The following is a 24,562-nucleotide window of genomic DNA, read 5'->3' as shown; positions in this document are numbered from 1 at the left end:
TCCTGTTCTGGAAGACACAGAACTCCTCTATTAATAGTGTCCTTACATCATTCAAGCACTGCAAAGGGATCTTATTTACCCCAATTAAGCCTTAATTAATGCATGTGGAAGCATTTCAGCTGAAGTAAATTGAACAGGTTCAGTTTTATCCCAGTCATTACCCATTCATTGAGATCTTTGCCTCAAGAATATAGTTATTGTCTTAAAGAGGTACTTAGAAAGGCTACCAGGATTACTGCATAAATAAAGTGAGAAAAACCTGCTGATGTCTGAATTTAGTTAAATCTGCAGGGATAGGTTGGGATATTTTCCATGTGTATGAGATTTGAATGTTGTGAGTCACCTTAAAAGCTGATGGGATAAGCCTTAAAACACTCCAGTCCTGGATATGAAAGCATAACATAAATTTGACTGAACTTACTCCTATCTCTTATGTGCTAGGGCACCTGCACAAGTGCTTGTGCCTCTTCTGTACACTTCATGCACTTAAGTGTATACTATACTATACTCAAAATATAGGACACAGTTTTCTAGAAAGTAGTAACTTACTGTAAGGGTTTTGTAATGGTTTTTGACCTGTACTCTGTTGTGCTTAGCCAGGATCTGCACTAATTTGTAGCAATGTCAATTTGAAATAATTCAGATGAGCTTAGTGAAGTCACTTTGGATTTATACAGCTCAGAGTGCAGACTATGCCCCATTAGTTCTTATTTTTCTTCCTCCAGCTAGCTATTCCTGTTTTTGGCACATGCCTACCAACAGGTGTGGTCATGAGTAATAAAATCTCTACACCTGCACTGACTCACAGGAGAATCCACTTGCCAAGCAGGTGTTTCTTGCAGTTAATGGTGTCCGTTCTTTAAAATTTTCACTGTTTTAGCATCTAAGGTCAAGTGTCAGTCTACTGTGAGTGCTCATTTCACTCTCCAAATTTGTGTCCCTGAAATTCAGGCAGGGTGTAGTAGCAAAGATGTAAAAAGACATAAAAATAAAGTATGATTGTCAAAGGCAGTGATGCAATCAAACACTCCTGTTGAATGTCGGCATATCAGAATGAGGCCGCATGAGATCATCCCTACAGAGGATTCAGCACAAAGCTATAAAGAAAATCTTTGGCATTACAAAATCAAACACACTGGTATGTGATACGTTGTGGAGACTATGAGCTAGTGTAATATCTAGTTTTTTAGGATTCTTTTAGGTTTTTGGTAGAATAAGCAAAGAAAGACTGACAGGGACACAGCCGGCTGATTTTAGGAGACTGACCATAATAGAATTGAGCCACTGGCTTGGTAATGGCCTCACATCTGTATTTTGCTCACAAATAACACAGTTATTTGTGCCTTCCTTGAAATGACCAGTGTCCACTGAAAGCTCAGGGTGAATGCAGCCATGTGCTTGTCTCCTCAGTGCAGCTCTGCAATTTCATGGATTTCTTCCTATTGACTTGGATATTCTTACTCTTAATCTGGAGACCTAGGTGTTCCTCATTCATGATCCTAACTCTGTCCCAAGAGTCTTTCCTTCACACCTTTCAGAGGCAGCTTCACCCAACTCTAAAGGGTTTCTCCAGCCCTTATTGCTGCTGACTCTTCTCTGCCATCTTCCTCTTTACTATGCTGCTCGGGTTCTCCTAGTCTGGGTGCTCTGTGCTCCTAGGACCAAATGTCAATGCTCCAGCTGGATTCCCTATTAATTTGTTTTTGCTGCTGCTGCTGTCTTCTGGCACTGCCTGATCTCACCTTATTCTTCTGAGGGAGCTGGCAGGTAAGAAGAAATCAAAATTTATAAGCTGAGCTAAGATTACCTTGATGAGAATAATGAATAAGGAAGACTGATGCCTGACCTACAGCTTGAGTCAACCCTATGTATGTCTCACCATCCTATAGTGGGTGGCTTAAAGAAGCCCCAGCCATTGAAGCTGGTTATTTGAGACCATGTTTTCCAGCAGAGCTGGGCAATTCCACTTTCGTTCCTTTTCTCAGGCTCCTTGCTGGACACATGCAGAGTGCTTTGCAAACAGAGCCATTTCTCACATGATGCTTTAAATCTCATGCCCATATCTGGTCCTTTTTTTTTTCCAGTAGGAGTAAGATTTTGAGATCGGAGTTTAGGATATAAAGAAAGTAACAATAGATTGTTACTTCTCCCCAGATAAACTGGAACAACATTTTCCTCTGCTTTGGATATGTTTAACTTTGTTTCTTGTAATTTGCACAATGCAGAGAGTTACTTGCACGTGGCACAAGTGGTAAGTCATAGCTAGGGGTATGTAGCTCATAGCTGGGTTGTTATGGTATCCTCAGTGGAATACCATCATTTTTAGTTATTCTCTTGTCAGCCAAACTAAAACCACAACACAGAGTCTCAGTTTTTAGTCCATCATTTTATTACAATTAACTTTCTGTGCTTTTGTGTGATGCTTTAGTTGACAATAAATAAAAGAACAAATGCAGCTGCATTTTAGAACCCACAAATGGTGACTATGCCAAACTAGCCTGTGGAAGATAAATACTCCTGCTGCTGTGGTCTACCACGGCTGGTGTCCTGAATTTATACAGAGGGTGATCGTTCAAAAGACTTCTTTTCTTTTTATTATTAGCAAAATAAAAAATGACTGCCCTTAAAGTGAGGCCAAGAAAAATGTAGGTCTGACCTTTTCAGTTTTTAGTTGTGGAATGTGATGACAGTTGATACCAATCATTATTTTAAACGTTCCTCCCTTGAGCCTTCTTAGTTACACTGGGATTCGCAGAGAAGCTTCAGCAAGATTTTGCATCTTTCTTTTTAATCACAAGCTAAAGAAATAGACACCTCCTTGACTTTCTTTCTCATGATTTAGGACAAAATTAAAATGTTTTCAGAAGCATATTTTTCCAGCAACCTGAGCTAAAAAATAATTACCAACTAAAAGTGAAACGTGGTATCACAGAGGTTCCTGCTCGTTGCTGAGTCACTGTTCCAGCAACTTTCTCACTGTGCAATTGGTGGGTCAGAATTAAACCTTTTTCCCTTCCTCGTCCCTGAAAGCGGGACGGTCACGTAGAGCAGCACGTTGTGCTCGGCGCGGGTGACGCGCAGCCCTGCTCCGAGCCGGGAGAGCGGCGGTCAGGGACGAGCGGGGCGCCGGGCCTGCCTGTGCTGCTCCGGGGAGCCGCCGCTTCCGAGGCCTCTGCAAACTTCATCCAGGCTCCTTGGAGCTGCAGGGTGGGACCGCAAGTATCACCGGAGCAGCCCTTTTTCAGGATTTAGGCATTTCCTGCCTGTACTCAAAGCAAGGACTGTAAGGAGGAAAACAAAATAGTACGAGACACCATATTTTCCAAGTCGTTAGAGTGCTGGAAGAGGCTGCACTGGGCTGTGTTTTCGGCCGGGATTTGATTAGGTTGGGCCGGGCTGCTCTGTCCCAGTTTAGATCACTGCTGTGTTGTCCAGGTCATCCCACACCGGCCAAGTGAACGCACTGCTGGACTGAGTGCACCACGTGGGGGGAGAGAGTCTCCACTGGGATTGCAGGGTGTGTATCGCTTATACCTGTGCAAATCTTAGTAGCATTTGATCTCTATGTTGCACTAGTAAGACCAACCATTAAAAAAAAAAAAAGTTTCATCCAGAAACTTAATTGAAACTCTTAGACTTAGAAAATTTTCAGAAATTTTCCATTTGCTTCACAGAAGTATTGAGTCCAAAGTATTGCTGCATGTGTGGTGAGCGTCACACAAAAATAAATCACTTCTGAGGTTGAAGGATAATTTACTTTAATGATTTCTGTTACAGATTTTTGATAGTGGATATGTTAAACTAAAACTCGAAATTTAGATGGAACTTGGTGTTTTAAGCTCTAGAGCTCTGATACTGTTCAACCAGTTCCATGCTGTCATCATCAGCTTCCATGGGCCTCTGTTAAAGGTACTTTAAGTGTGGCATTAAAAAGGTCTTCCCCTAAAAAGTTCTACAATTTAGGATTTTGATGGTTAGGTGACCGCATGACTTTTTAGCAAATGACAAGGTAGAATTAAAAAAAAAAAAAATTTTTTTTATACTTGCACTTCACTATAAAATCCCAGACACTAATATTCAACAGGAAAACCTCAATTACAATATAGCTTTGCTATAAGTCAAAGAAAAAATGCTTAGAATTTTCTAAGTTTCTTTATAAATCAACTGTTTGCTGAATGAAAGAATTGCTGTGGTTCAAACTTTCCTTTCAAAGAGTTATACAGGGTTTCAAAGGAACGCATCATACATTATTTTTGGAATGCTTTAATGCATTCAACCAGCAGTATACAGAAATAATACTAATTTCTGGTATGTTGCTGTCATGCCTTTACAACAAAAGAGTTATTTTCTTTCAGACTATAAAGTGTTAGGTGTGGTTTGAACACTGAGCAACTCTTTTTAACTATAGATATCCATTAGTTTTATTTTTCAAACTAGGTTTGTGACTACAAATAGATTTATACTCTTCTTTTTTCCTCTAGAAATGGATCCATCCTGGAGAGAGAAATCAGAATATTTTTATGCTTGCCTGCAATGGACTTGATCCAATAAAGCACTTGAGTACAAGTTTAACTCTGAGCATGTTATAGTCCTGCTGACTTCAAAGGGCCTGCTAATATTGTTAAAGTTAGGCATGTGCTTAATTGTTCTGTTGGATCAGGACCATTCTGACATGGTGACCCTCAGTGGTTTGCATCACCGTCTTTGGAAAGATTGTAAGATCTGATGAATCAGGGTTAAGCTGATTTTTAAGTCTGAGGTAAGAGAAAGCCTTCCCTTGTAGTGGCTTTTCCCACAGATGTTCAGTTGGAATTTGTTACCAAAAACATCTGGACATTGACCTATCTGCCATGTCCTTGGACTGGATTGGCCCTTAAATGGCATCAATATGGATTTTATGCTGCTTTTTTAACTGTAGGACACAGTCATCCACCATTCTGGCAATAAAAATCACCCTGGCCATGTACTTCCAAGACTGTCAGACTTGTGGAAGGAGGAATGCTCTTAGTTTTCCTTGGTTTCAGGGGGCATTGGGGTGCTGAGTCCCTCACTGAGCTCTGTCAGCACTAGGAGCTGTGTGACTAAAAGGCTGAAGCTCTGTTGAGGACTTTGACATCATCACTTATCTTTTTAATAGAGATGTAAAGGTATTTTATCAAGAGCTCTTTGAAGAGAGTGGTCAGCGACCGTGTGGTTTTTATTCGAGGTGTGAAGAGTAGCTCTTCTTCTCTCTTCCACAAGATGTGTTGGATGGCTGCCCCAAGGGTAGCGTGGGTGAGAATCTTTGGATCATGGTTTGGATTTTTCCTTCTAGAAACATTTTTAACATTGGTCATATAAATTCTCATATTTCTTCCATCTGGTTTTCGATCATCAGCTTCATTTGAACATATAATAAAGAGAAGCCACTGCAACCTTTTGAGGAAAAAGTCCTGTAAAGCTCTAGATATGATTTCATATAAATTGTACCCTAAAGCCACCCAAGATGACTTTGTTAATGGAGTCCAGCAACTTGGCTTTAATGTCATTGTTACCAGATATTAATGTGACTGTTGAAGTAAGAGAATATTATAGACTAAAAAACCCTTTTCTTTAGTAAGTTTTTAGATTTTTTTTAATGGTTCATCAGAAGTATAGAGGCTTTCTAATGAAGATGATGGTTATAGACTGAACAGGTTAGACCTCTTTATTGAAGAGGAGGGGCTTTTTACAAGATTAAATTTGAATAGCACCCTGAAGTGTTGGGCAGTGGAGATAGCTGTATTTGAAAAGTGCCTTCTTTTAGTTCACTAGTGCTATGATGTACAGTGACATCCCTTCTCAGAAATTTAAGCAGAATGCAAATACACTTTTATTATATGCCTAGCTCTGCATATTTGGGGAGCCACTGAATCACATATATTTGTGTATATGTATGTACGCATTCATGGAATTTCTCCTTTTTTTTTTTTCTTTTTACACTACTTAAAGTAGTGTAAAGAGTTTGGGGAAACCTTTAGATGATGTCCTTTTTCCCTGCAAAAGGATACAGCTTTCCCTATTCCCCGTGATTTTTCTTCTTTTTAACTTTCACTTCTTTATCCTCTTTTCCTCCATTTTTTCTGTTGTATTTATTGAATTTTGAGGGATGGTATTAGATGGGAGACAAGTGAGAGACTTAAACAGTTACACTTTTTTATAACTATTTGCTTTGCACATGATGTATACCCTTATTCCTGTGAGCTACATTTTAAAGGTGCATGTGCGGACACAAGTATGTGGGATTAACTGCAAATGTGTTCCCTGCACTGTGGTTACTTGCAGGTTTATTCCTGAGCCCTGGTCTCCATGCAGTGCCACGTGTGGCAGTGGCATCCAGGTGCGGGATGTGAAGTGCCGAATTCTTCTCGCTTTTACTCAGACTGAGGTGGAACTGCCAGAGGACGAATGCGAAGATGAGAAGCCACCAACAGAACGAGGATGTCACCAGGGACCCTGTGACAGTGATCCTATCCCCTACACACCAGAGATTTCCCATGCTGAAGATGGCAGTTTGATTTATGACTGGGAATATATTGGCTTTACTCCATGCTCAGCTACATGTCTTGGAGGTACTTTTATTTATTTTGTTTTTATCATGAGTTGCAGAATTTGGCATTGTTCGAGGTTGTTAGGTCTTATATTAATGCTACCCTGAATTAGCTGCGCTGTTATGTAGGAAAAATGCAGTCTCAACTATTAACCTGTTTCTAAAATATCACTAGTGTATTTTAATGTGGTACGGTTTCTTGAATCTTGTATTAAAAAACTGAACTTCACTTGGTTAAATTAGGTTTTAAAAGTTGATTTTGCAGTTTGCTTCTGTCTTGATTTTGTCGGCATCGTTTTGGTGCTAATGAATGTTGCAAAGTGTTAGCTTGGCTGCTAGTCAGTTGGTGGTACCAGCATGTTTAATGCATTGGTGATAGGCATGGTTAAATGTTTTTTCTTGCCCTGGGAACTGGAAGTGTATAGTTTCAAGTTAAAATTCTCATATTCTCTTCTCCTTATCTTCCAAAAATGCTTAATTTTTCTGCCATATAGTAGGGAAGCAAAGTTGTAATTAGAGAGGCTTGATTTCAGTCTCACTGGCGTGAAGATCAAACAGGAGTTTGTTTAGGGTTTGCTACAGTACATCCCTCCATAGGAACTCCGTGCCATACATCTGTCTGCAAGTAGTTAGGCACATTCCTCCTTGGATGTAATCGAATCTCTCTGTCGCCCTAAGTACATGTTACTAGACAAGGTTTCTAGTGTTGCTACTTCGTACTGTACTTAGGGACTGAACGCAGAAGTGAGTTATGAAGTGTTAAGTGGAAGCAGTGGAATTGTGAACACACCTATATATGGCAGGAATGATGACATCAATGGGAAGTGAAGACAGTTGTACCCACAGAAGAAATATAAAATGTAGGAAAGGGGAGAGCAGCAACAGTTGGAACAGTCTAGAGCTCATAGAAAGTGGCCTCCTTTGTGGTGTTCACCACTTCAAAACTGGAAGATGGAAGTTGGGAGGGAAGGCCCAGAACACTGTCAGCAGGCTGGTAAGTGACTGGTAAAAGCCTCCTTTGTCATTTAATGCTGCTCTTTCCTGATGGGATGAATCCATAAGAACAGCAGCACCTCTGACCACAAAAGGTGGTGGATCCCATTCCCCCACTACCTTCAGTGGGTGTCAGAGATGCCAAGGTGGAAGAGGCTATAGCTCAAAGTGTATGAATATATAAGAATGTGACTTGGCAGCTGTGACAACTGCTGCGGCAGATTGTCTCTATTTTTGCATTTAAGCGATTTTTTTTTAAATAACAAATTTATTCTAAAGCAGAAACAAGGCTTTCATTACCTCTACATTTTTAGTTCCCATTTTTCATATCAGCTGATTTTTGTAATGTGCAATCACTTCATTGCCACCTCAAATCCACATTATTATTGCTTCTAGCCGATATCTTTTTTTCAAAGGAGTTCAAAATCTATTTATTTATATTTTTTAATTTGGAGGAAATGACAGAATTCTGGGCTAATTCACATTAAAAAAAAGTGCTCAAAAACTAAAGGTAACTTAAGGAGGCTGTTCTGAAGAGAACTTCATTTGCCATCATCAAGCAACCTTAAAATGACTGAAGAACAAGATCCTAAGTCTGCCTTGATTTTGTTTTGAAGAGAGCTGAGTGGCAATTCTGTTGTTGACTTTTAGCCCTTTATGAAATTGTGAGTTTACTAGATCCAGAATTTTCCTGTAAGTGCTTAAGAAAATCCCTTTTTTTGGAGTTGGGGTAGAAATGAGCCCTTTAAAGAAGCTTGCAAGTGAAATGGCTTTTTTTGTTCTTGAGACGTGAGCGTTATCCCCAGCCCCGTGCCTGGACGCTCTGCCGCGCGCTGCTCCTGGGAAGCGCGGGCAGTTCTGTGGACACTTTATCAGTTAGCAGCTTCAGCAGTCCCTGTGCTGTCATGCTAGTTGGGTAACAGTGATTTTTTTTCTTCTGTCAGTTCTGAGCTTCTTACTGCCTTGGCAGATGCTTTCAAACACACCCCAAGTTACCTGTCGATAAATAGTTTTAAGGGAACCAGACATCTTTTCTGTTTCCAGCTTATTGCAGTGCGCTAACTAATGATCTCACTGTGTCTACTATTTTTCCATTGTGTAGCTCAAACGATCTGATCCCTTTCTGCTAAGTTTTATGTCCAACTCTCATTTCAGTTAGATGAACCTTTTAGTTACAAGAAATAAAGGTTGTCTGAGTTTGGAATATCCCGGTGTAATGTAAATTATATTAGCTACCTTGCCTATAGTATGTATGTTATCTAGCTGTGGCTATTAAAACAAATTCCTGTGGATTTCGGAATCCTTGGAACCTCCCTCCCCGTTTCTTAGCACTTGCCTGTCCCCGAATGAGGGAAAAGCCGGCGTCGGCGAAGCCAGCTGCAGCCTTTATGGCACTGCTTGAGCAAGGACTGAATCTCTGTTTCACTGCTTTCTACCACTTCTTTAAATCCACATGCAGACCAGACATTTAATTTGCACCCTCCCCTGGTCCATCTCCTGAGCAGAGGTAAAAATGTGGATGGTAACATCTTTTCTGAGCTCAGGGAATTACCGACATGGAGCAGGCTGAGCTCGGCCTCCAACAGCAGCTCAGTCTGTTCATGAGGCCCTGCTGGCCTCATGGCAAGGACCCCATGGGCCTCCTGGGCGCTTTCTGCAGCCACTCTGGGTGCTCTCGCTGCTGCACATTGGGTGCCGTGAGGACTGCAGGACTGTGCTGTGCCCAGCCATCATCCCCTGTTGCTCTTTTCAGGAGCGCAAATTAAAGCTCTCCCTATGGATTTGTCATGAGACGGACGTTACGGTTAAGATCCACAGGAAACCGTTGCCACCCAGAAGGTTAGAGCTCTGTGTGTTTTGTCTTCAGTACCTGAAGAAATCCCGAGCTGAAAATGAGCCAGCCCTGTGCCCTGGCAGCAAAGACAACTAGCACTATCCAAGTAAAAATTGCCTAGAGAGCTCAGGCTTTGCCTTGATTTTTCCCAGGAAAAGATGTGTGTGTATATATATATACATATAAAAATGTATAAAAATATATATGTATAAATATACACACACACACATACCTAAACTATATACATATAACATTTTTTTCAGTCTGAAAAATTGATCCTCATGAAGAAGTCCTCAACAGTAGCATAATGTTAATTCACGTGGATTATCAGTGAGAAGTAGTAGTAGTTATCAAAATAAAGAGTATGACTGCTGAAAAGTTTTTTTTTTTTTTTTTTTCAATCTGTAATATTTCTTTGGTGTTGTCAGTCAATTAACTAGTGAATGCTATTTTTACGGGCTAAATGTTCTCCATTTAAAAATAATGGAGATGTCCGTTCTAAAAATACCTTTAACTGTAAGGACAAATTCTTGTAATTCCATGTAATTCTTATTATTTCTATTTCAAAAGCTTCAAAAATTATGAATCGTTCTCCCCAAGTCATTATATTGGCTTAAAAACAATGAGATTAAAAGATAAATATGTATCTAGTTCTCTTCTTTCTTTTTATGCTTTGTGCTGTGGAAACACTTCAAGTGCAGTGAAATTGTATTTTCAGCCTTTTGTCTGGACCATAATGACTAAAGGTTTACTCTCTTATTTATAGGAAACCAGAGATTCCTAGAACATCACAGGATGCCAGTCATATTTTAAGAGTTTTTAAGAAAAACACTGAGTATTGCGAGAAGAGCTGAGAGCTTTAGCAATAGAGTTGGAGATAATTTGGTAACGGGTCATTTCTATAAGTAGTTTCACTAACTACAGCGGCTGTTTACTCTTTACAAGACAGCCATAAAATAATTTTGCCAGTCTCAGTAGATTTACAGGGAGATTCAAGCACTTGGAGCTTCTCCGGGGTTATTTTGTGTTGATAGTGCTTATTTTTAAGTAAGCCTCAAGCTGAGGTTATTTGATGGAAGAAATGGGGGTTCTTCCTCTTCCAGGTATAAAGTTGGCTGAAGAGATCCACCTTCTTGCCACTTACGCAGCAGTTTTATCCTCATTTTATTTTAACTCTAAAAAAGGCAGGACCAAAAATTTTGGGTTTTTTCCAAACGTTCAGATCTTTTAGCACAGCTTCGTGCACTGTATATTTCATTGCACAAAAAAAACTTGTAAAAGAATGTAAATGTATGTGGTTTGAATGCTGGGTTAAAATAGAAATATTCTATTTCACTGAATAGTAGGATAATTACTACAATAGTGCATCAGATTACTGTAAAAATACTTAATGTTCCCTACTGCATACATAATGTTTTAGTTAAATTATCTACTATGTTTATATTATAAGCCAGGAAAGTTATACATATAAAACTTTGCTTGTTTGAATAATAGATTTTTCCATTTTCCAATCTATATAGAATAAAAAAATTGTTGTGATGGAAGTTCCCAACCAAGCTGAAATTATAGTTGGGGGTGAGAAATCTGATTTAATTTTTGAAGCATTTTCACAGCAGAGTTCAAAAGAGTGCTGCATCAATTTAAGGAGGGTTACTTACGAAGCAGAGTCCCAAACTGAAAACAAGGAACAAGAAGGAACAGGGTGGCATTTTTAACATCTCTGCAATATCTGTTTTGTACTTGCAGCATTTTTTTTTCTTTAAATAAGGTATATATTGGGAGGAATTGCTGCTGTTTGTGCACATTACCATTTTCTTGTGGTAACACAATCCAAGCCAGGTCAAGACAGAAATGGTTTAATGAGCCTTAAGTGGCGTAATGTGTCTTTTGTTTGTCTGCTGACCAATTTACTTTTTCTGCACTGGGATATAAAGTTCCCTTGGGATCATTGCTGATTTAGAAGGCCTGAAAGAAGTCTCATTTCATTTTCCTCCCTTGGATAAGATGTTTCACAGGTTATTACTCAGTGCATTCCAGAACTGCATCGTTTTTGACTGTGACGTTCCCCATGAATGCAATAAAGGCAGTAGATTGAAGGGGTGTAGCACAGGCTGTGGAGATTGCATGGGTGCTTGAAGTGTCCCTGAATGCTTCTCTGGTAACGTCACTCCGGGCCCATGCTCTGCCAGAACCCAGGCTCCAAACCTGCTTTCTATCCCGTGAGCCGTCAGCCTGGCGGTCCCTATGGAAGGGGACTGGGCGGCTGCTCCTGCTCAACACGGGCCTAAGGAGGGAGCGGATGAGGGGTTGGATTCCTGCTGAGGGAGTGAAATGTAGAGTTCTAGAAAACATGATTGTCTAGTAGTTTGTCTTGTTGGACATTTTCATGTTTAAGTTGTAGCCTCGTGGTGTTTGCTGATGAAGGTTTCTTCACAGTCCTGCTAGTCAAATATATTTTATTAATATGTATTTTCCCTTTACTTTTCAATACTTTGACATAATAGCAATGAGTAGGTGGTCAGTCATATCCAAGATCTGGTCCCCTGTTCCATAAAAGTTCATTGCTTTGTAGATGTAGTCAAAACATTTATATAACAAGGTCTTTTTGAACTGAAAATGAGTCCCAGAAGGGATCAAGAGGTGTACGGGAGAGCCTGAAAGGGACTGGAATCTACATTATTGCACAGGTCACTGCTCTTATATATCTGCTTGCTATGTTAAAACGTCTGAAATGGTAAGATTAGTTCAAGTGTCACAAGGAAAGAGTGTGATCTTGGCTGGCTAAAGATGCTGGCCTGCAGCAGAGTTGGTTATGGATAGAATAATTCTGGTTTATGAAAAGAATAACTCTGTTCATGTTTAATATTGCAGCAGACTGAGATCGATGGAAAAGTGGTAGAATCAGGTATTGACTTTGAACGACCTGATGCTGCCCAGGTTGTTCTGTGTGAGCGAGAATAGTGAATGATAAATTCAAAGCAACAGTAGTGGTTGGGAACCCTGCGGGGGAGGGAGAATGCACTACTGTGACTTGTCACTGTAGCTGGAAGTAGAAATTTTCTGTGCCCAGAAGTCACTAAACACAAACCGTTAACTTGGAGATGAAATTTTTAGTGCAGATTATTTCGCTGAGCCCGCTGCAGTCTGAAAGGCAGTAAGGAATAGTGCCAAGGACCCTTCTTGTAGCAGCAGGCAGATTAGAGCAGAAGCAGTGGGGATGTTGAGAGGATATTTTGCAGACTATAGTTTTGCAAGTTTTATGTAATGTTTATTGCATTTTTTTGCAGATCTTTAGCTCCTTAGAGTCCAGGCCAGTGAATAGGAATCATTTATACCCTCCTTTTGGCAATAAAAACATTAGCTGGCTTGAGAGCATTACAAAACCAGGGGGATCTAGTATCTGATTGTGGAGGGAGAAAGAGATGACAGCTCTTGGAAGCTTATTTTCTAAAGTTTTTCAGCCTAGAGGTAGAGTGTCAAACAAAGCTTTCTAGATGCACAAGATGTTAAATTTAATCCGCAAGTATCTTCTGAGCTTGCAACATACACGTTATCTGCAATATTCTTTTCTACCTTGAGAGGTCAATTTTAAGCCTGCCATCTAATGCAGCGTTTAGAGGGTTTTTCACTATATTTTACATAGGAGAAATCTCTTCCATCTTCAGTATCTAATGAACATTTTCCTTTTTAATTCAGGAACACAAGAAGCCATTGCCATGTGCCTACACGTGGAGACAAAACAAGCTGTCAATGAGACTCTGTGCGACCGTTCCAAGAGGCCGCCGCCGATGGCTCGTGCTTGCAACGTGAGCCCTTGTCCCCCGAGGTACGCTGCGCCAGCGGAGCGCGTTGGGGACAGGAATGGTCCACGGGCCTTACATAAACACGGGCTTCCTAGCAAAGGGTCACGTTGCAGGACTGTGGTCCTGCTGGGGGATGAAATTTCACTGCTTCTGTATTTAACAAGGTTATTAGGTTGGTGGTTTTTTTTTTTTTTTTTTTTTTTTTTTTAGCCTTGTTCACTGCTTTTCCACGCTTCGCATCTCACTAATAAAATAGGCAACGTTTTCTGAAATAAATCTCTTCTGTTGAGAAATTTGCTAGAAGTGGGAAAGCAGCGTGTACTCCTGTGGGTGGAACAAGGAAAGTTTTTAGACTTTCAGAAAAAATGAGCAATGTTTCCTTTCTATCCTCACAGAATGAAAAATTGCCATGAAATCATACTTTAAATTAGAAGTTATTTTAATTTCATGCTTTCTAAGGAGCTGATTGATTTCTTTGTTTGCTCAGAGATACTGGGAAAAGAACAAAAACAGTGCAAATCCAAGAAAACCTAGCTAATTTGGTCACATATGTGGAATTTTGACATATGTTGCCTTATTTACCCACTTTTGATCTCTGACAGCGCTGATCCTTAGCATATTGTTTCCATGGTGCGTCTGCAGAAACCTCCTCTTCCAAAGTGTAGGAAAGAAAAGTTAACAGGAACAGGATGTTTTATAGAAAATGTATATACATTTAAAGAAAGTTCTGTAAATATAAGAAAGGTCATATTTACACATATAAATGTAAATGTTAGCAGGTTGCCAAGAGGAAGCTTTTTTATTCCTGTTATTATTAAGGAGGTGTATTCTGAAAATAAATTCTGGAATCAAGTTTGCTTGCAAAGATTCTTAATTGCTTTATTGTAAACAAGTTACTCATTTCTTCATTACACATAGGTTTATAGTTCTGGTTTATAATTTTGTTTTCCAGCCAAAGTTTTCAATAAACATGCCTTCAGTTATTTTTTGCTCTATTCTGCCTGGATCCGAGCGCCTGTTCCTTCCCATTCCGTGTTGCTAACTGCAGGTCTCGGTTGCGTTGTTGGTACAGGTGGCAGAGCGGCCCGTGGAGACGGTGCTCGGCTACGTGCGGCGTTGGGATCCAGACCCGGGACGTGTCCTGCCAGCAGCCAGGAGGACCTGCTGTTGCTCCTGAAGACTGCAAAGACAAGAAGCCTCACTCGTTACAGGCCTGTAACCAGATAGATTGTCCCCCTGTTTGGCATGTTGAGGAATGGCAACAGGTATGACTGGCCAAGTACCCAGAGTTCTGTAGTTGGAGTAACATTGAATAGAGCTTCTGAACATTAGCGTTTGAGTGTTTTGACTGATTTCATTAGAGCAAATTAATCCAGAATTAAAAATAGTACTTTTCACTGCTGTGCCAATGAGTATGCTTTGAATGAGATGCCAGGTCCTATTTGAGGTTTCAGGAGGCTGGATCTCAGTTGCTCCAGGCATCATCATCTCCTTTATTTATTTATTTATTTATTTATTTATTTGCAAGAACAGAGGTTTCCTAAGCTCCCTGATGGTTTACTAACTGATGCCCAATATAGTCGGATCTGTGTGTAAGATGCCTGTTTCTCTTAAAGATTTCTCCTAATATATAGCACGTAGGTAGTATGACTTCTACCTTAGCAGTTAGATTCTCCACTCATCTAACATCTTAGTCAACATTTTTAGCAGAATTTTCTGTGTGCTGCTTGTTTTTTAAGTGAGGCTAGATGTCATTTTTCAGTAATTACTGAGAGTCTTATAATGTTTGCGCGTCACAGTGTCATGGATGAGCACAGATATCCATGTGAGTGCAACTGCTATGTCCTTTTCTTCTCCTTAGTGTTCACGTACCTGTGGAAGAGGGATTCAGAGCCGCAAAGTGTATTGTAAGCAGCTGCTGACAGACGGAAGTTTTCTGAAACACCCTGATGAGATCTGCCAGGAGCCTAAATTGCCCGATAGTAAACCCTGTGCAAAAGTTGATTGTCCTCCTCAATTAGTTGTAGGAGAATGGTCCAAGGTGAGCAGCCTGTTAACAAGTGTGAACCAAAAGCTTCAAATGCAACATGAACACCAAAGATTTCTCCTTAGGTGAATAGGAGATGATAGAAGTAACAAGTTCATAGGGTGCCTGAACGTTTCACAAAGCATGTAGCTGGATTAAACCGTGCATATTCATCCAGTGCAGTTAATGGAACGGAAAGGAGTGCTCGGAAAGTTAGCTGTCCAGGAAAGCAAATCTTTTCAGGAGCTCTGTCCCTGTGTCCTGCTTAGATTATAAATACAGCTACCTGCCTACAACCATACTAATCACATCACCCTTCTTCAGCTGTGTTTAAATTGCCAAAGGAAAGAACGTGATGCTGTTAGAAATACACCTTCTGCCAGACATGTTTGGCTATTAATTATTTCATAGTGGGATAGTGAAAAGCAGTTCTTTGCACTATACTGCTGTACTCCTCCTTTCCCGTTTAATCAAAGCTTACCACCACTTCTGTCCAAAATGATCTAGAACAAGCTATTTAGAAATTACCCTTAAAGGTCTGTGCAATATGAATAAGGAGAGTGGGTGAAAAGATGTGACACAGACTGTTTAGAACATTCTGAATTGCTTCTCTTAGAAGACTAGGTCTCATTCCTGTCTTCTACCCACAGTGGGACACACAGAAATACATGTTATTTTAATTGTTCCTGAGCTGTTTGCTGGAAAAACTTAGCTGACTTAGTCAGATTGCCTGGAAAAGTGAAGAGGCTTTAATGTCTGGATAGCACCAGGATTCATATGAAATAGAGCTTGTTAGTTGTGTCCGTACACACTCTCTCTCACACGCACATGCACACACAAATACCAGTGTAAAATTAGCATGTGTGGGGTGGGATGGTAGGTTTGGTTTGACTGCATCCTTCTTTCCACAGTGCTCGGTAAGCTGCGGTGTTGGAATCCAGCGAAGGAAAGTTGTCTGCCAAAACCTAACAGCAAAGGGCCAATACGTCACATTAAATGGATCAATGTGTAGCGGTCTGTCTCCACTGCTTGTAAGGTCCTGTCAGATGAGTGCCTGCAACAGTAAGTATGTTACTTTATGTAGTTTCCTACTGATTTGGGTTGAGCATGTAAAGAAGAAAATCTATATATGGACTGTTTATTCAACTCATCTCCCTGCACTTTCACAGCTTTTCTTAGCTTGGATAAATTGAGCGTGTAATTGCTAGACCAGCAATAAGATTTTTTTTTTCAGTTGAAAATAAATTTTATGGTCTAAAAAGGTAGGTTCTGAATACTTTAATGATGCCTTCACCTTCATACTTACCTACATTTGGTCTGGTTTTGACTTTATACTTTACACTCTCCCAACTGCAAAAAATGCCTAAATTGAGTATAAATTAAAAAGGACATTAGAAAAGATAACACTCGAGCTCTGGCTTGTCTTTTCACTTTACATTCATATTGCACTGGACATTTTGCTTAGCCTGGTGGAATTCAAAACCTGAAACTCTGTGCCAGTGATAACTTACGGTATAATTTCTATCTTTCCTTACACAAATGAGGATCCCAGTCTCATAAGCTTTGCAGGAAGTTATGACAGTATGGGAACAGACAGCCTTTAAAAAAAATCCTGCTTTAAAAAAATCCAGTCTTATTACTCCCTACATAAGAATATATTTAGAAAAGACCCTCTATAGGAATGGTATAATTTGGGCACAACATAGTTATGATACTAATATCACTTGCTCTCATTGCACATGCAGAACACCCTGTGAAATATTTTACTGATAGATGTTAAATTTCTTGTGCTTGGGGATAGTAATATATAGAGGCCATTCTAAATGCAGGCTCTGAACCCATACTCTCCATCCTTTAGAAAGGAGAGTGTAAGTTTGGAGACTGAGGGGGGAGGGAAAAGAGAGTTAAAAAGGAGAGCATCAGTTTGTAGGCCTGGAGGAGAGGGGAACCAACAGCCTTCATGAATGGCCTGTTTCTGATCTTACAGATAGACACGTTTTGACCCAATTCATAGTGCTATAAAGAAATAGTTGTTTTATACATTTTCAAGCTTTACCGAAAAGGTTATTCACAAAACAAAATAAAAAATAGAATAATTACTGATTCATACATAATATGAAACTTCTTTTCCTGGACTGTGTTTCAGATTAACATGCCAAAATCCTGAGGTTCAAAACTCCACTTAAATAAAGCCCTGTGGACTTTCAGGAATGTCCTTGGCATAAGGTTTAATAAAATATTTTGAGCTGCATATCTATCTGAATTTAATTAATTGTGGATAGTAGAATGGCAGCAAAACGGGTTTGCAAATTGCTTAGCACAGACTGATATTAAAGTAACAGTGTCAGCTCCTGCCCCAGCGCCAGCAAAGGAGGGCACGGGGTGGCCCAGGGAGCTCTCCTGTCCCTGGCAGGCCCAGAGCCGGCATGGGGGAAGCTCTTCTCACCCCCCAGCACCTCCACTGTACGCACCAGGATTGGTCCTGTGCTCATTCCGTGCCTGGTGATTCCCCATGTGCCCCGCAGCAGGTAGGACAAGGCCTGAAGTATGGAGGTGCCCTCTGCTGCAGCTTGGGTTTTGCAGAAAGAGGCTCCTCGAGCACATGGCCTGTGGTGCCCGTTCGGCTCAGGGTGGCTGGGAACAGTTTTCTGCCAGGCATCCTTTGGGAGGTGCCTTTTGGTGTACCCCTCCACAACACTGCCTCCACGGCTCAGTTGAGCTGCTGTATTTTTATCATCTCACGATCGTTCTGGGGCTTTTTAGATTTGAACTTCTACCCTGGGACTGATAACTGTAGCTGTTTTCTACTTCATATTAGCCCTGTTAAGTCAGAAATGGTCCTAACTCTGTGGGCTCTGAGAAAAAGGCAAGAGCAGCAGGGCGGCCCTGTGGCGCGCGGCCGCCTGCCTGAGGCGGCGCAGCCCCCTCGGGGTCGCAGCGAGGGTGGGTCGCAAGGTCCAAGGGCTGCACACAACCTCCTCACCAGGCAAGGTTCACCCTGCAGAAAAGCCCTCCCACACAGCTGCAGCAGTGGATGATACTAAGGATCTAGAAAATTCATACTTATGTTGCCTTATTTATATGACCTTATGTATTTATATGGCCTGCCATGCACAACTCTGAACTTTGTTTCACTCCTAACCTTGCCCGCCAGTCACCAGTAAAAATATACACACCCTTTAGTGCTGAACTGCTAATGAGAGCTAGTGGTCTGTCTCAAGAAAAAAATGAAATGGATGAGACTTGTTAACGTATTTATAAGTATGCGCTGGGTTTAGTTCCATGTTGGAATAACTAGTGTAAACAGAGCACAGCCTGAAGTATTTTAATTTGTGTGTTTAAAGTTACACTTACTGTGTCTGTAAGTTGGACTTGGAAATTAAAGATTTAATACTGGAACATTTCCCTGAAAATAAATATTTGGGGCCCAATAACTTATTAAAAACAGGGCGCTACTTTAATAATTTTAGTAAACTCGGTGCCTAAAGCAATTTATTTGTTGTACCGTATAAAATGGTTGAGGGAACAGTGTATCTGGATAACAAATACTGATTTAAAAGCTGTGTAATTATGAAACCATGATATCCCCATTGGTCTGAACTCATTACCCAAAACATTGAAAATAACCATTTTGTTTTATAAGCGTAAGAATGCACTCCAGGGTGTAGTTCGTGGAGTGCACACACTTATTGAATGCTTGAAGCATTTAGCTTTTCACCTATTTCTTCACAGCATATTTGGAGCATATGTATGTGAGGAGCATGCAGATTTTCAAGCATCATTTGCGTGCCGTTGGCGTGGTTGTCGCTTTCTTTAGGAGGGCAGGTGGAAGCGCGCGAGCGGTTCTGCAGTCCCTGCAGGCCAGGTCACCCGGCGCCCTGGGGCTGTCCCCTCGTGCCAGAGCTCAGCAGTGCCCTGCTCACCCCGGGAGGTTGGGCCACCCAGCGCCATGGGGTTGTTCCTGGTATTGCCCAGCGCATCCCAGCTGGCCACTTCCATCCTGTGAGCCGGGAGCCCAAGGGGAGCAGACCTTGGTGCACTCCCTCCACAACACTGTTCCTCTCAACTGCCGTGGTCCTGAAACAAGGTTATTCCTGCTGCTCCGAGTGGGGAGGTAGTTGGCAGCAGTGAGTGCTGTCCGTAATCCCGCAATTGTCCCCGCTGTCTCCAAGTGCCGCTGTGGCCACCCCTGCTGGGAGAGGCTGGTGGGCATTCACGCAGCTCCCTGGAAACTTGTCAGTGCCCACGTGCCTTGAGCAGGATGCAGGAAGAGCCTCGTGATATCCAGGGTCTCCATAGCCAGTGTGCACGAGGCTTTATTCAGCGTGGTCTGCCTGGGACAATTCAGCTGGCTGCTACCCGGCCTCTCAAAGGCTGGACTTCTTTCCCTCTTTCCTCCCTTCCCTCACCACATTTTGGCTCAACACTGTGAGCAACTCATCTTTCAACCCCAAGAAATTACCCGCGGTCAGTGATAACTGGATGCCTTTGCTCGCTGTGTGTTCTGCTTTCACCTCCGGTGTCGCTATCAGTTTGCGTTCGATGTGTCAGGCGACCAGCAAGGCCAGCCAACAAGTGAAATAACAGTCATGGAGAGCCTTACTTTTCGGGTAGGCTTTGTTTTATTTAGGTCATTCTGCACTCACCAAGGCTCAAATGTGGGGAAAGTGATAATGTGTTTAAATCTTTTGATTCATTTTTTCCCACTCCCTTTATGCCTAGACTTTCTGAGGCAGCAGTAGGAAATATAAGTATAATATGATTTTATAATACATGCTTATATGCACTGATGTATGTGTACCCCATCTGTATCCTTCATATGGGTATATGTTGTCCATAGCTTTTCCTCATTGGGAGACTGGAAGAAAAAAAGGATAGGCTTCTCGGCTGGGACAGGGGAATATTATGGTTTCATGTTGTTCACATTTTTGCGTTTTTGTGACTCGGATAAAAGCTCGGCATGTTGCGATTTGACTTGAACAAAGTCAGGGAAGACTCTGCCAAGCATTCTGTGAAAAGTGTGAATTGTTAGCAGGGCTGCCAATGATTAGATGCTTTTCAACACTTTTCTTTTCTTTTTTTTTTTTTTTTAAGAGATTAAAACAAAGCTTCCAGAAAAGTATTCTGCTCATGGGCCTCAAATTGTCAGTCTTCACCGAGTTTACATTCAAACAAGACAAGAGAAGCGCATTAATTTTACCATTGGAAGCCGAGCCTACTTACTTCCAAAAACATCTGTTGTAATTAAGTGCCCAGTACGGAGGTTCCAGAAATCACTTATTCGGTGGGAAAAAGATGGGCTACACTTGCAAAACTCTAAAAGACTCGGCATCACCAAGTCAGGCTCACTGAAAATACACAGTCTTGAAGCTACAGATATTGGTGTGTACCGGTGCATTGCAGGCTCTGCGCACGAAACGTTTGTCCTCAAACTTATTGGTGCCGATAACAGATTAATAGAGCCACCAAATCTTAGGAAATATGCCAGTGAGAGCAGTAACATGGACCACAACGAGGCCAACAGCTTTGCAGCCAAGTGGCATAAAATGAGCAAAATGTGGCAAATGTGGAGCAAGAAGAACGAGCTCTATCTAGGTGACAGGCAAGTAAATGACCAGCCATTTCTGAGGAATCTGGAGACCTTTGGGAGCAATTCAGCCGAAGAATTTGGCTCTCGGGAATTCAAGAACAAACGCCTGGAAGCAGCAGTTCTTCAAGGCGCCTACAGCATGGGCACGGTGCAGTTTGAGGAACTGATAAGGAACATGAGTCAGCTCATTGAAACTGGAGAAGTCACTGACGACTTGGCATCCCAGCTCATCTATCAACTAGTTGCTGAACTAGCCAGGCCTCCGCAACCGACCACTGGAAAATGGAAGGGGGCCCAGGATGAGAAATTTGCCACAAAAGTCACAGGCAAATCTCCAAATGAATCTGAACGTTTCAACTCAAAAACTGTCGATAAAGTGATGTTTGACCAGAAGGTTCCTGTTATAATGAGGCACAAGCAAACTCCTGCAGTTTCCTTTAACAAAACAGTAACTGTACGAGTTGGAAATACAGTTTTTCTGACCAAGAATACTCGTACTGTCAATCTATTATGTGAAACAGCTGGTACTACTGAAGTAAAATATACTTGGACAAAAGATGGCGAGACATTAAAATCCTCTGAGAAGTAAGTAAATGTATTTTTCTGTTGTTTTTTTTTTTTAATTACTTGTTATGTCACTATCGACTGCTAAAATCCACCCTGCTGTGCAATATTAGAACTCATACTGTTGCAAAATGAGATATGTGTGAACACTGCTTTCCGTCTTTATTTAAATAATTTTGTTTATGTTTCAAGTGTCTGTTGCATTGTTTTGCTCTGCTGATGTCCAAGTACACGTCCATTTTCACAATATTACATTGGACGTGTGATCTTTAAATTAAGTGAAATGCTGTGGATATCCTAATCGTGTATTTTGTGAGCTGCTTTACTCATTTCAGTTGCATCAGATAAAAAAAAAAAAAAAGCCTACTGAATTAATTTCATATACTACATATAGTGAGACCATGTTAAAAACTTACACCATGCTAGAGATGAAGGTAAATCTTAGTTATCTCTTTAAGGAAATAAAATGTCATTGATATCTTCACCATCATAACATTAATGTGTGTGTTTGTGTGTATATATATATATTATAGCTACACAACTTCCATTTAAAAAGAAAAATGTATATTTTTTTGATTTTTTAATTTTTTTAACTTCCAAATATTTCTATTGAAGACAGTGGAATAGTAAAATGCAAACAACATATTTTACTACCTCAATGACACCTGAAGAATAAGTAGAGCAAGAGTGTGTGGTACTGGGATATTTGCTCAAGACTGCACAAATACTTCTCCTTCGGCGCTGGTAGCCTCGCAGCTCACCTGATACTGTTCCCATTAACTTTGTGTGTGAGCCTCTTTGAGTTATAGCTAGCTCTTGAGTAATGAAAAAAACTATTCTAAAATGATAAAGGCATTTTTGGAAATTTCTCAACATACTTAACTGATTAACCCCACTGCCAAGAAAAATATACTTCTGCAGAGCTATCAATTAAAGCAAAGACACCAAAACTAAGCCATTTTTAAAAGCGAAAATGTTTTTGGAACCATGTAGCTCCTACCAGTTATGTTTATTTTGTGAACTATACGTGATTTCCCATTAATTTTGTTGCAAGTGATACTTTCATTTTTGGGGGCCTGATGCTGTTTTGTGTATTTATGAGTATCTTTTTGATTCCTAATGCCTACTTCCATAAATTGCCCTAGTTTTAGCTCAGAATGACATTCTTGCACTTAAGGGCTATGTTGGCAAGTAGTTTTCCTTTTGCTACTTCTTTTTGCAGTAACATTTCTTACACAAAACGTGCAAACATACACGCATACATACATGTATATATGCACGCATGCATGCTTCAAGGCTAGTGATAGCACTGCCATTGCACCTGACAAAATGTGAGGATTGAAGCATGCTGTATATCTGTTAGGTTTGTGAAAGAAGGCTGTGTGTTCTTCACACGTGAGAGGGCTTGATTTGTTGGGGTTCAAGTATTTTTAATATATTTTTGTGCATTTCTTACTTTCGTGTAAGTACTTGGTATCAGAGAATGCCAGGTTACAATTTTTTTTGGACCTTACTAGTTTATATCTGAGAAAAGAGGGGGGAAAAGCATGACCCTTCCAGGCTGCTCTCTCCAGTGTTTTCCCCAGCAGCGTTACTCTTCCTTGTCTTGCCACTGAGATGGCAGGAAAGGCAGACAAGGTTTAATAATAACAATAAATCTCAAGCTACACTAATTTGGAAGTCAGATTAGCTCATACATTTGCAAATTCCCCAATCCTGCTGAAAACTAAGCTTGCTCTGGAGAAATGGGTCTCTTGCCAAAAGTTTTAATCATGATAGTCTGATTTCTTCATGCTGCTGTTCCCAGAGGATTCTGACTTGCCACAGTTAGTAGCAAACTAACTGTGCTCCAAAGTGCTGCAAATAGGACACAGTTTTGAGGATACAGGGCTTACCTGAGAGATCCTTCTCTATGTGTATGCCTATTGCTTCCCCCCTGCCACCAAAGGGGAGGCAGGTGGTTATTGCACACACTGGTCTAGAACCGTAAACACCTAACAAACCTTTTGCTGCTGTACCTCTAAACTCTTGCAAGACGACCCATTAGCAACTGAGTTTCTCCCAGAACAGTAACCCTGGTCTTTTCTTTAAGGATAATCCTGGACGCAGTTGGAAAAGTGCAGATTCAGAATCCTACTCGAAGGGAACTTGGTACATATGGATGCCTGGTTGTTAATGACTTCGGTTTTGACATGGAAACATCTTTGCTATTACGGGCAGGTAAGACCATGATGTCTGTGGAATCAGACACGTATTTTTTTCATAGATGCACCGCACCCGTCCCCATTGCAATGTGGAATGATTGGCAGTCCACGCAATTCTGCCAAAGTTAAGAGGTAGCAATGAGACTTTGTTGCTACTCTAAAACCACAGCAGGTGTGAGTAGAGCCTCTCTAACCTACCTGCCTTTCTGACTGCTGCTTTGTGGAGTGATTTCTGGTCTGTATTTAAAAGCCAAAGAAAGCTTTTCAGACTGATTATTTCTTTCTTTTCATTTCAAAGAGGTTCCTGTCATTTTCTCCTCCTCGTTAAATGTTACAAATCTGGAAGCCAGCAATCTTTCTGTAGTTGTTGGAGGTACAGTCACGGCAAGAATTGGAGCAAATATTGTGGTTGAATGTCCAGTGAAAGGTAAGCAAGAACTCTGCTGACATTTCTTGCAATATTGGAATACAAAGTTTACCATGTGTCTTGAAAAAAGTAACCAGCAAATGCAGCGAATCATTACTCATTAGTCATTTTTATTAGGTATGTCACCTCACCAGCCATATTTCTCTTCTGTCTGTCACTTAAATTTATACACACATGTATGTGTTCAAACAGGCTTTCCTTTAAAAGTACTTTTCATTCCATGAAATGGTCAGAGGCTCCACTGCGGAGTGTAAAGCCCACCAAAGCGAATGATGATTATCTTGCTGCAATAGCAAGCGCAGCCAGCTGACTTGCTCATCAGAGAACTTTCCTTATCCCTATTTGAGATGCACATATGTCTAGACTATTGTTAAAACTGAAAATGAAATCTCCAGCCACAGCTTAATAGAACTTTAAACCTGACAGTGAAGTAAACTTACCTTTTAGAGCCATCAGTCTGCAGCTGCAGTAAGGAAACAAAGAGAAGTGCCGAGCCATGAGGGTCTGTAGATATTGTCTAGCTCAACATCTGTGGAGCAGCTCTTAGGCTGAT

General features: G+C 40.9%; 1 protein-coding gene across 2 annotated transcripts in view; it reads left to right on the top strand.

Moving 5' to 3' along the window:
* The window catches only part of ADAMTSL3 (ADAMTS like 3), a 176,366-nt gene that overhangs the window by 130,446 nt on the left and 21,358 nt on the right, over positions 1-24,562 (top strand). For both annotated transcript variants that reach the window (XR_015914404.1, XM_010213962.2), the window contains exons 15-22: positions 6,304-6,590; positions 13,092-13,221; positions 14,271-14,463; positions 15,060-15,239; positions 16,136-16,286; positions 20,319-21,399; positions 23,471-23,598; positions 23,881-24,009. Coding sequence is in view for 1 of the 2 variants with exons in the window: in XM_010213962.2 (XP_010212264.2) it covers positions 6,304-6,590; positions 13,092-13,221; positions 14,271-14,463; positions 15,060-15,239; positions 16,136-16,286; positions 20,319-21,399; positions 23,471-23,598; positions 23,881-24,009 (2,279 nt within the window). In the remaining variant the exon portion in view is untranslated. The remainder of the gene's footprint in view (positions 1-6,303; positions 6,591-13,091; positions 13,222-14,270; positions 14,464-15,059; positions 15,240-16,135; positions 16,287-20,318; positions 21,400-23,470; positions 23,599-23,880; positions 24,010-24,562) is intronic.

Source organism: Tinamus guttatus, unplaced genomic scaffold (genome assembly GCF_059628265.1).
Source record: "Tinamus guttatus ecotype Peru unplaced genomic scaffold, ASM5962826v1 Tinamus_guttatus_pri_ptg000004l, whole genome shotgun sequence".
NCBI lineage: Eukaryota > Metazoa > Chordata > Aves > Tinamiformes > Tinamidae > Tinamus > Tinamus guttatus.
The sequence above is the reverse complement of the archived record's forward strand: the minus strand, read 5'-3'. Positions and strand labels throughout refer to the sequence as shown.